At 38.3% G+C, this 12,365-nt stretch overlaps 2 protein-coding genes across 2 annotated transcripts in view; both read left to right on the forward strand.

Annotated features, from left to right (window-relative positions):
• LOC137049965 (zinc finger protein 91-like) overlaps positions 1–12,365 on the forward strand; it is a 284,608-nt gene that overhangs the window by 78,802 nt on the left and 193,441 nt on the right. The window lies entirely within an intron of this gene.
• The window catches only part of LOC137049966 (zinc finger protein 208-like), a 61,885-nt gene that overhangs the window by 12,809 nt on the left and 36,711 nt on the right, over positions 1–12,365 (forward strand). The window contains exon 5 of the mRNA XM_067428717.1: positions 1,893–2,064. Within this exon, the coding sequence (XP_067284818.1) occupies positions 1,893–2,064 (172 nt within the window). The remainder of the gene's footprint in view (positions 1–1,892; positions 2,065–12,365) is intronic.

Genomic DNA, 12,365 nt, shown 5'->3' on the forward strand with positions numbered 1-12,365 from the left:
GATGTGGCTCAGTTCAGTTTATGTGGATATGTGTGCACACCTACAGTAATTGCAGGAATGGATGAGAAAAAAGCTTTGCTTCCTTAAAACGTAATCCTCCTTAAATCGAAGTCCTGGGATGACGCAATCTCTCCATAGTGAAATCCAGCGCGGATCTCTCACTGTGCACATCCGACACGATCCCGAACGCTGAGACAGTCCAACCACTAATGCAATAAAACATTATGGGTTGGTTACACTTTCACACATGATTTAAGTTTAGAATACATAGATTTTCAATACCTCAAAAACTTTTCCTCCAATGCCATTCTTAATGAGTGAAATACAGAAGACTGGACACTATCAAAAGCTTTGGAGAAATCACAAAATATTTGTTTGTTGAGTCTGTGGCACTATATTATAAAATGATATAGACAAAATATATTGACAAACGTTTACTGGCTTTGATTTAACTCAATAAACTAAATAAGTTAAAAAAATAAAAATAAATTAAAAGTTCTCTGCCCCTTGTATAAATGATTTCTGCACACAAACATTTGTTTAGCATTGACTGAATCTCACATATTAGGTGTGGTTCAAACTCTTTCTTTGGTAGTTATTTTTGGCACATCACTGACCAACACGCATTTAAATATGTATTCAAGAATTAAACTGTGTTTTATTGTTTGTATGTGAATGTCTCTACACATCTGTGACTTGAGCGTGAGATCAGGACTTTTATTTTGTAGTGGAGATGTGACGTCATAAGGCTGCGCCGCGCTCCTGCATCTGTTGTGATTCTGCTGAAGAAAGGTTTGTGTTTTAAGCTTTTAAAGTGTTTAAATCAATAAAAACTGTTCGGTCAATGTTATAGTTTCAACAAGAACAGTTAAATGAATGTTTGATTATCGAACATTACATTTTAATGCGTTTTCTAACATTAATGAACTTTATTTTTCATTCACACATGTGTAACAGAAAAGATGCGTCTCATTTCTCTCTATATATCATGAATTAGTTTATCATAAACATGGAGAGTAAATTATCACATATATCACAATAATCACAGACACAGTAGCACTCCTAGAGATGATAATAATAGCAGAAACATTCAAAATATATAATTACATGTGATTACGAGTTTGATCAGCTTTAAGCCATTCCTTTAGTGTCTATTTAAATGTTGAGTAATTTGTGCTATCCGTTAATTGAGTTAGTAGAGTATTCCAGTAATGAATGGCTTTAACTGAAAAGACTGATCGCCCAAATGTTGTCCATCTAAACTGTTCAACACAGTCTCCTCTAGTAATTGCTCTCGTTGTTCGACATTATTTTCTTATAATGTAAACAAAATGTTTAGTACTATCAAAACTCAATAGGTTATGTATTTGAACAGTATTGTAATGATGGTAATTATTAGAAATATTTGTAGTGTCTGTTTGTAAAGAGAGTCGATTGATTTTAAAGTTGTTGTGTTTGCTTGTGACCAGATAGTAAAGCATGAGCAAAAATCATCGAGTGCATAAATAGTTTTGCTGCCTCTGTTGTTAAATATGGTCTTATATGCCTAAAGTTAGCCAAACTAAATGTAATAAAGTTAAATGTGTAAATGTAACAAGAACAGCAAACACACGTAATGAAAACTTCTGTAAAGCAACCGCTAATGTTCTCACTGAAGTGTAATCTATTAAATGTAATCTACAGATGAATACGTTTATCATAACATGTCTAAATATGAACCTACTATATAAATTGTTCTTTTATTAATTTGTAGTTTTTAGAGAGTTTGTTGTTGTCGAATCAGGTCATTTAAGGCCATTAACTCTCACTCTGACTGACTCTCTTACCAGTGACTGAACTACTGATTTAGTTTGGATGTGTTTTTTATTTCTGTGATTATTCTTATCTCAAAGATGGCGTTTATTAAAGAGGAGAGTGAAGACGTGAAGATTGAAGAAACATTGAGAGTCAAACATGAAGAAACTGAGGACCAAACAAAGATGGCGTTTATTAAAGAGGAGAGTGAAGACGTGAAGATTGAAGAAACATTGAGAGTCAAACATGAAGAAACTGAAGAGCAAACAGGTTGGTTTCATTCTCAAAGCTGAACTCAGTCATTTGATCAAATGTCAATTTTTCAATTTCAAATTAGCTGTGCATCACAATGTTGCCAAATCATTAACATATTATGTATAAATAATTGTGTGTGTAATATGTAAGCGATAATGTCCACCCAGCCGGTTGTTATCGCAGAATAAACCCCTTCAGAGTGATCAGGACCCCGAGGCGAAGCGGAGCGTCACTCTGAAGGGGTTTATTCTGCGATAACAACCGGCTGGGTCGACATTATCCCGCTTATTACACGGCTACTAGTCTCAAATAAATTACACACTAAATATTGTCTTGAGATTAAATATTTTATTAGCTCTTACGCAAAGCTTCCGCGAAGAAAAACCGTTCCAACCTGCTTTAAGCCTTTATCTATTGCTGCTAAATGTTGAGAATGAATGCTGAAAGGGTTAGTTCACCCAAAAATGAAACCAAGCCTATGATTTACTCACCCTCAGGTCATTATAGGTGTTTATGACATTCTTCTGTCAGACAAATACAATCAGAGTTATATTTAAAAAGTCCAGGCTAACGTTAATCCCAGCAGTAGTTGGAGTTGTGTTTGAAGTCCATAAAAAAAATGCAGCTGTCCGTCAAATAACGTGCTCCACACGGCTCCGATGGGTTAATAGAGCCTTCTGATTCCAATCGATGCGTTTGTGTCAGAAAAATATCCATATTTAAAACGTTATAAAGGAAACCTGCCTTGAAGTCTTCCATTGTAACTCATGGCTGTTACAAGATGGCGCCAGCGTTAAGCACAGAAGTAGTACCGGTCAAGATAACTCGTAGTACCCGGATGAGCGGGTGTTATCTCGAAATAATATACCGCTGGAATGCGCGATTGACCAATCAGAATCAAGTATTTCACAGAGCTGTGTAATAAAAAAAAAAAAAAAAAAAAAAAAAAAAAAATATATATATATATATATATATATATATATATATATATATATATATATATATAGGGCTGGGCAAGTTAATGCATTATTATCACGTTAACGCATTAATTAATTAACGCAGACAATTATTTTATCGCGCATTAACGTAGTTATTTACTATTATATTGGAAGCCCAATGCTCACTGCCTCTGAATACACACACAGACAAAATATTGGTCACAGGAGAATACAGCGCTGTCTGTAGCCTAAGCCAAGGGCTGACATTCTTTGTCTGGGACAAATAAAATATTAAATAACCAGAAACGCGAGAATGATTCAGATTTTTTTTTGTGTTGTTTTTATTATATTCAATGTAAACAGCGATTGATAATGGAGTGTATCTCTGCCTCTGGTACCTTAAGAAGTCGCGTTGAGGCTCGCGCTGCCTGAACAAATGAGCAGCAATATAAACTCACAGAAGAAACATACTGGGGTAATGATATTTATGATTTATGATATTGTTAATAAGTCGACTTTGTAATCGTGAATTGTGTAGCATGAATGGTGTAGCCTAGTTCAATAAACAAGTAGCCTAATTAATATTAAGTTACTTAAATTTTAGATCCAAACTACATTTTTGTTCCATTTCACCCATGATTTCACAGATGAAAAATAGTTCCAGAGGAAAGCAGCACTCAGTGCGGTGTTTTGTTACTGAATGATTCAGCGTTTTGAATGAATCATTTGAATGAACGACTCAATGACTCACTCATGAAGACGATCACTTGCTGCCCCCTATTGGCGGTTATGTTTAAAAGTATGATTGCATGTTTTATTGAGAACATCAATCTTATAACATTAATTATTGCAGCTGTATTTTTTGCAGTTTAAATTATTTAATTTGATTGGTAACAGCCTATAGGGTCTTTACTATTATAACTGAATTTATTAATCAAATGGAAGAATTTAACATGAAAGATGATGCATAAATTTAATACGATTTTAAAAAATGACCTTCATGACCATCATGCTTCAGTCGTGTCGCAAAAGTGGATCTCCACGGTCACTTCTGTCACAGGACATCACGAAATCAACAAGAAGTGTGTTTTTGACGGAGCGGTCCCAACGATAAAGGTTCATGGTCGTGCTTTGGAAGCAGGCGGTGAGTAAAACTGCTTCAAATGTCTGTGCTGTTGGCTATCGTCGCGTAAGTAAACATCAGTAAACAACACGATCGTGTATAATGTTAGTTAAATGGAGCATGTGATCTATGGTGTGTGTTTAAATTAGGGCTGTCCTCGACTAAGGATTTAGACAATCAAATCAGAATTGTCGAATCTCTCTATGATAGTCGAATCATCTGTGTGTGTGAATGGGTTGAAAATTATTTTTATTTTCCTTTACACACTGCACACAGCAACAACTTTTAATAAAGCGACCAAAACTGCCGGCCAACTGACAGACGAACTGACAATGGCTTTCTTATTCAGGTTTAAATAGAAGGTAATGTGGTGGATAAACATTAATAAACCGTTTTCTCATAACATGTTAAAGCCGCGATCGAAATACAGAACATCACACAAATATATAAAAGAACATTTTGATAAATAAACCTAAAAAAAATACCTGCCTAGAGAGGAAAAGAACACTTTGAGTGTGTTTACATGCACGTTCTGAAGCCGATTGTGCCTAATTAAGCGGGTGAAGACCCTATGGTGAAGACGAACGCGAAGCTCCGCCCCGCGCCTCAGGATCTCACACTGCCACCCGACGAGCACATTATAAGTTATACACGCGAGCTCAATTTTGAGTTGACTGACAGATGAGCTGCACGAAAGCGCTCTGTGGTGCAGCAGGATTTTAAACAACTTCCTGAGTGGCCGCGGACAGGCGCTGAATGCTGCCGCCGGTGTGTGGACACTCATTGAACGTGTTCTAATATTAAAGGTGCGGTGCGAAGCTCAGCGCCCTTAAAGGGGTCGCACACCGATGCTCAGCTCAGCGCCGCGACACATCTTTAAAATATTGGATCATATTGCCAAAATGGTATGATCCTCGTTTCATAAAACCCGCGAAGATTCGAGCGTGAGATCGGTGGTCAAATCAGGCTCTGCATATCGATGCATCGAATCTTCGACTATTCGGGGTCACCCCTAGTTTAAATACATTTGTTTAGCTGACCACTATGTCAGTTTGTTTATTGTTAAACCACCCAAACATAAAGCTAGGCTAGGGGACGTTCTCACAAAGCGTGCTTCTTCATTCAAATGCGCTAACGTTACTCCATTGTTTTTTTATGCACTATCTGACATGCAATGCTTGCTACTACTAATGTTTAGTCAAAAACAATAGTCCATAAACCAAATCATGTCCTCATAAACTGCGAGTAAACACACAAATGTTGACAGTCCACTAAATACAGTCCATACCACAGAGACGGACGTCCTGCTGCTGCTGTTTCTCCTGTTCAATTTATTTCATCCTCTGGATCTGATTCTGGATCATATTAGTTGTAACAATACTACTCTATAGGTACTCAAGATTGACATGAGATTGACTGAAACTGAGTGTTTCACCCCCCCTTTAAGTCGGCCTATGTAAAAGCTGACGGAACACTGATGAGAATATTACTACAGAATCAATATGTATACCACCAATTTAATTTAATTTGATTAAATGAATGTTTAAGTTGATATTTACAAGAAATATTGTAACTGTTACTAACTTTTAACTGCTGTAAAAAGCACCGTATTTGTTTAAAGTGTTTGCAAACCATATGTTATAGCACTTTTGTTAATATAGCAGCACTTTTGTTATTTAAATCTTCATATTTGATATTTTTACCTTTTATAAAGGACATTTCCCCCTAATCTTATTAAATATAGGCTATGCTTCAGCTTTCCCTTTACATTCTTACATTTGATCAATAAATTAAATTAGAATAAGATACTATTTGGGTTGTTACCAATCAAATTAAATAATTAACACTGAAAAACTACAACTGCATTAAATAATGTTATGAGATTGTTTTAACTAAAAAAAGTTAACTAAACCACCAGTAGGTGGCGGCAGGTGAGTACTAATGAGAGAGTCATTGAGTCGATTCGTTCAAACGGCTGATTCGTTCATGAATGAGGCAGTGGTTTATGAATAGGGCATTGAATCTTTGATTCAACCGATTCATTCAAACACTGAATCAGTCAAACACTGAATCATTCAGTAACGCACTGTTGCTGTGCGATATGTTATGGTTCTGATGTGGACATATGATATGATCTTGGAAATATTTTCGCTGCTGAAATAAATAATAAAGCAGTCAATAAAATGTAAGTCACTTGATGTTAATTACTTGTTTATGGAAAGGTCATATGAAATCAGTGTCACATTTTCTGTCGTGATGGTATTCAGGAAAACAACACTCTAGATCGTGTCATGTGAGATTTTTCAAAACTGTTTTAAAATATAAAAACTTCACATTTAGAATTTTTACTGCAGTTTGTTTCTTTGTGTACGCTGGGCTGATCTGTTTCCATTTCTCCTCGAGAGGCTGCGCGAGCCTCAACCGCACAACCGTCAGTTCATTAGTCTTATTATCCGGACAAGCCTTAATCGAGCCTTAAAACTGATCAGAAAATGTAGCGAAACGTTGTAGAGATGTAGTGGAGTAGAAAGTATAATAATTGCTCCAAAATCTAACGAAGTAATGCACTCTTTATTCTACTTAAGTAAAGTACAGATATGTGTAAAATGTACTTAAGTAAAGTAGCAAAGTATTTGTCCATTCCATATATATATATATATATATATATATATATATAATACAGGTCCTTCTCAAACAATTAGCATATTGTGATAAAGTTCATTATTTTCCATAATATAATGATAAAAATTAAACTTTCATATATTTATAGATTCATTGCTCACCAACTGAAATATTTCAGGTCTTTTATTGTTTTAATATTAGGTTAGTAGCTCCTTTAGAGAAACTTTTCATGATATGCTAATTTTTTGAGATAGGAATTTTGGGTTTTCATGAGCTGTATGCCAAAATCATCAGTATTAAAACAATAAAAGATATATAGCATAGTGAATAAGTCAATCAAATCCATCTAAAGAAGTGATTAAATGAAGCAGGTCTCTCTAGAGTTAACTGTCTCTAACATTGTGAATGGCTAACACATATTGTGCCCTGAGGCTTTGCTCGCATCTTCTCCAAGCATGAAAAACATTTTCTCAGTATCAGTGAATGATGGAGTTTCAAATCTGAAATCTGCCAGAAATGTTTCTCTTACATTGTGATATTTAGTACAGATGAGTAGAAAGTGTTTGCTGTAGATCACAGTGTCTGCAGATCCTCTGCTCTCTCTCTGTCCATGTTTGTCTAGGTCTTCCTCTCTCTATATCTAGATTCTAGATCATGGTCACTCAATCTGTATTTAGACAGGATTAGTCTTTCTTTTAGGGATGCACCGATCATGATTTTACATGGGCGATTCCGATACCGATTTTTTTCAAGCAAAGTGGCCGATTCCGGTACCGATTTCCGATTTTATTTTAAGCAACAAACAATAAAGAAAGAAAGTATATATGAACAAGATGTTTATTTGTTATTTAATAGGCCAATTTGGCTTTTGGCCAATGAAAATGCAGTGTGCAATCTGAAATTAATAGGAAATTAAATTAGGTTGAACCTATTTTAAAAATTAACATTACCTATTAACTTTAACATATGCCCATTCTGCAATCCAAACAACACAATCAACACACATTGAACAATCCAAACAAAGAATTAACTTAAATCAGCATTTGTTTTTAAATTCAGTTTAAAGGGGAAAAAAGTCTTTACCAGTTAAATTAAAATAAATAATTAAATTAAATAATTTTAAAAAGTTTATAATTGTTCCAAAAATGTTAAATCAAATAATGTTTAGTGCAACAAAAAAACAAGGAAAACAAAGCTACAGCAAAAAAAAAACATTTGCTACAGCAAATTAATTCGATGTAATTAAGGTAAGGTAAAATAAAAAATAAAATAAAAATGATCATCCTTAACTGATAGTATTTCACTTCAAAAGTGCATGGATGTTCTTTTTTACAAACAGAAGCATTTCGGCTCTCACAAGTTAGTCTGTTTTGTTTCTCTTCCAACACGTGAGAAGCTGAGCTGAACAAGTGCTCACTATCTATCTACGCTTGTGCACGGTGCAGAGAGGAGCAACTTCAGCGAGTGCAGGAAAGCGGCTCTTACCGTATTTGTGTGCCAGTAAACCAACGGCTGTTGCTTCTTGGTATCTGTGCTTCAGACAGGTAGCTCTGCATTTCCAGTCGTGATCGCATATTGCAAAATACTTCCACACAAGTGACGTTCGCGAATGATTGTATTTGTAATATAAGCGTATGTGGATTGCGCAAGTGGGCACACTTCCGGAAAAATCGGCGGAAAGAAAAAAAACCCCCGCCGGTTGCCGGTCGCGCGCTAGAAGCAAAAACCGGCCGGTTCCAATTTTGGGCCGGTCAACCGGTGCATCCCTACTTTCTTTCAGTTGTTTAATAACTAGATAATTGGCCAGTTTTGTGATTCATCTTGATTTCTAGTGTCTTCGATTTTGTCAATTTCTTTAATAATAGTTTTGGGTTGTAGCTGTGGTCTATCTGGAGTTTAGTTTGATGGACTAGTTGAAGAGCTAGAGGAGTCAGAGGATGAGACTCTGCTGAGGTTTCATTAGTGAGGAGGGATTTATATCTGACTCATTCAGAATCAGACTGATGTTGTTGATGCCAGAACTTGAATACATCTCTTCTAGATCTCAATGTTAAGCAGGTACAGGCCTAATTCAGCCCTGCAGGCGGCGTTGGTCGTGCTTCTGTTTCCAATTGTAGATTCTCTACTGAAGTTTTATCTAAGTTTTTAAAATTCAGTACTGATCCCAAATTTCATATCACAGCAGGCGATGTACAGCAGATATCTGACCTCTGTGTGGTGTAGAGTGAGGTCGGGGACTCTATAGCGCTCCAGCACTGATGCTGGAATGTAGATGTTGAATAGAGTCTGACTGCAGCCCTGCCGGAAAAATGCGGTTCTTGCCGTTGCGTAGCTCTGGTGTTGTTATGGAGCTCCTGCAGCTCTGGTGTTGTGATGGAGGTCCTGTGGCTGGTCCTGTGGTCAGGCTGGACTCTGCTGGAGAACGGAGGGTTCTTGCCGTTGTGTAGCTCTGGTGTTGTGATGGAGGTCCTGTGGTCAGGCTGGACTCTGCTGGAGAACGGAGGGTTCTTGCCGTTGTGTAGTTCTGGTGTTGTGATGGAGGTCCTGTGGTCAGGCTGGACTCTGCTGGAGAACGGAGGGTTCTTGCCGTTGTGTAGTTCTGGTGTTGTGATGGAGGTCCTGTGGTCAGTCTGAACTCTGCTGGAGGACGGAGGGTTCTTGGCGTTGCGTAGCTCTGGTGTTGTGATGGAGGTCCTGTGGTCAGTCTGGACTCTGCTGGAGGACGGAGGGTTCTTGCCGTTGTGTAGCTCTGGTGTTGTAATGGAGGTCCTGTGGTCAGTCTGAACTCTGCTGGAGAACGGAGGGTTCTTGCCGTTGCGTAGCTCTGGTGTGCTGATGGAGGTCCTGTGTTCAGTCTGGACTCTGCTGGAGGACGGAGGGTTCTTGCCGTTGTGTAGCTCTGGTGTTGTAATGGAGGTCCTGTGGTCAGTCTGAACTCTGCTGGAGAACGGAGGGTTCTTGCCGTTGCGTAGCTCTGGTGTTGTGATGGAGGTCCTGTGGTCAGTCTGGACTCTGCTAGAGGATGAAGGGTTCTTGCCGTTGTGTTGCTCTGGTGTTGTGATGGAGGTCCTGTGGTCAGTCTGAACTCTGCTGGAGGACGGAGGGTTCTTGCTGTTGTGTAGCTCTGGTGTTGTGATGGAGGTCCTGTGGCCGGTCTGGACTCTGCTGGGGGACGGAGGGTTCTTGGTTCTTTAGTTTGATGTCCCTTCTCTGTGTCACTGCAGATATTCAATTTCTTGTCTTAAATTATATGTTGGGTGTCAGCTGTTTCATGGTGTTGTCTTTCAGGTGGGACCGTATCAGTGGGGCATTTTTCAGTGTAGAAGAGCAGGTTGGTCATGACACAGTGGTGTTGTTCAGCAAACAGTGTTTCAGGCCTTTGATTCATCCTGTAATTATCTTCTTTTGAATTTCAAAAACCTGCCCTAATTCAACAAGAAAGGTGGATTCTGAAAACCACTGCCACTTCACAAAAAAATAAAAAATAAAAATAATATATCTTTTTTTTTTTTTTTTGTATATACAGTCCCTGACAAAAGTCTTGTCGCGTATCTATTTTCTAGAAATGCTTGATGTTAACCTGACTTTTAGTTAATTAATTGGTGTTAGAAATAGCCCATATGAAAAGCTAAAACCCTCCCAAATGATGTTTAATGCACTGAAATAAATAATTTTCACAGAAAAAATATTTATCATTTAATCAAGACAGAAAGGTCCAATTTTGGCAAGACAAAAGTTTTGTCGCCTATACAGAAATGGCACAAATTTACTGCAAATACAAAAATATGTCAGCAAATTAAGTTGTGGTGCTGTGAGATCCAAATGTAATATCTTGTATGACTTCCATGAGCTTGAAGGACTGCATCCATGCGGTTTGGCAAGGATTCATACAATTTATTGATGAAGTCATCAGGAATAGCTAAGAAAGCAGTCTTGCATGCCTCCCAGAGTTCATCAATATTCTTTAGTTTCGTCTTCCATGCATCCTCTTTCATCCTACCCCACATATGCTCAATGATGTTCATGTCTGGTGACTGGGCTGGCCAATCCTGGAGCATCTTGATCTTCTTCGCCTTGAGGAACTTTGATGTGGAGATGGAAGTATGCGATGGAGCACCGTCCTGCTGCAGAATTTGGCCTCTTTTATGGTTGGGAATATAAGAGGTAGCTAAGATTTCTTGGTATTTTAGACTATTGATGTTGCCTTCCACCCTGCAGATCTCTCGCACACCCCCATACTGGATGTAACCCCAGACCATGATTTTTCCGCCACCAAACTTCACTGTTTTCTGGGTGAATCTCGGATCCATTCTGGCTCCAGTAGGTCTCCTGCAATATTTGCGGCGACTGTGGTGTAATTCAACAGAAGAATCATCGGAAAAATCCACCTTCTGCCACTTTTCCAGGGTCCATCTTTTAGCAGGCGGTGGGCCTTGGCAAATGCCACACAGTTTTTCAATTGTCTTTTGTTTAGTGCTGGCTTCTAGGCACTGATTCGACCATGGATGCCATTTCGAGACAGAATCCGACAAACTGTTCTGGTTGACACAGGGACTTCAGGTGACCAGGTCTCGTGGAGCTCTGCTGCAGTGGAAAATGGGCTGGCCTTGGATTTTCGAGCCAACAAACGGTCCTCTTGAGCAGTTGTCTTGCGGGGTCTGCCTGACCTGGGCTTGTCAAAAACGTCTCCAGTCTCTTCAAATCTTTTTTTTATCCTCTGTACTTGACGCTGAGACACATTGAAGGTGTCTGCCACATCAGTAGTGGATCTGGTCTTCAGCCTCTTGATAATCAAAACTTTAGTCTCAGGGTGAATCTTAGGCATGTTTGCAGAGGTCTAGTTGCAGTTGATGTGAAGGTCTAGTGTACTTGAGACCTAATTGATCCAATATTAGTCACAGGGGAAGCTCATATGACAAGGTGACAACACTTATGTCTTTGCAAAAATTGACTCAATGGGCTTTACCAAGCTGTGAATGTTAGAATACTTTTTGAAAGTTTAGTTTTTCACTGAAACATTATCACAAAAGCTGGTGGGATTAAAATGAGCCATTTCTTGTAAAAATATCTTGATTAGAAATATATTTCAGCGCACTTTAGGTCAATTTGTGCACAAGCGACAAGACTTTTGTCAGGGACTGTACATATGACCCGTAACGTAACTGACACCAGGGACACAAGTCAGCAGCACTACTTTCGAGCAAAATGAGAAAGAAGCGGGGGGGGGTTTCTGAATAGGTGATTTTCGCTTTTTTGAAGAATCTGTTATTTGAAATCACGAAGAAGCCTCTCCGTTTTTGAGAAAGCAGTATTGGTATATTCAAAAGACATTTTGAGGTTGAAATCGGCTTGTTTTTCGGAGGTTCTAGCTCGCAGTAGGGGCGTCATTGTCTGTGTGTATTTGCATACTGGATACGCTGGCTTGTTATTGCCCCAAGGGAAGCGTGGCTACGTTCTTATGCTACGATGAAAGCGGCATAATAAAACTGAATATTATTCTTAATCTACAACTAAGCAAAGATGAAGAAGAGGAGGAATGTATCTGACTGGCATCAGACTAGTTGAACCGTAAGATATCAGAGGCTATATCGATAGTAACATAAAGACAGAGAAATGGGGAAAATCCGTAACTT

The sequence above is a fragment of the Pseudorasbora parva genome, chromosome 20, assembly GCF_024679245.1.
Source record: "Pseudorasbora parva isolate DD20220531a chromosome 20, ASM2467924v1, whole genome shotgun sequence".
NCBI classification, from domain to species: domain Eukaryota; kingdom Metazoa; phylum Chordata; class Actinopteri; order Cypriniformes; family Gobionidae; genus Pseudorasbora; species Pseudorasbora parva.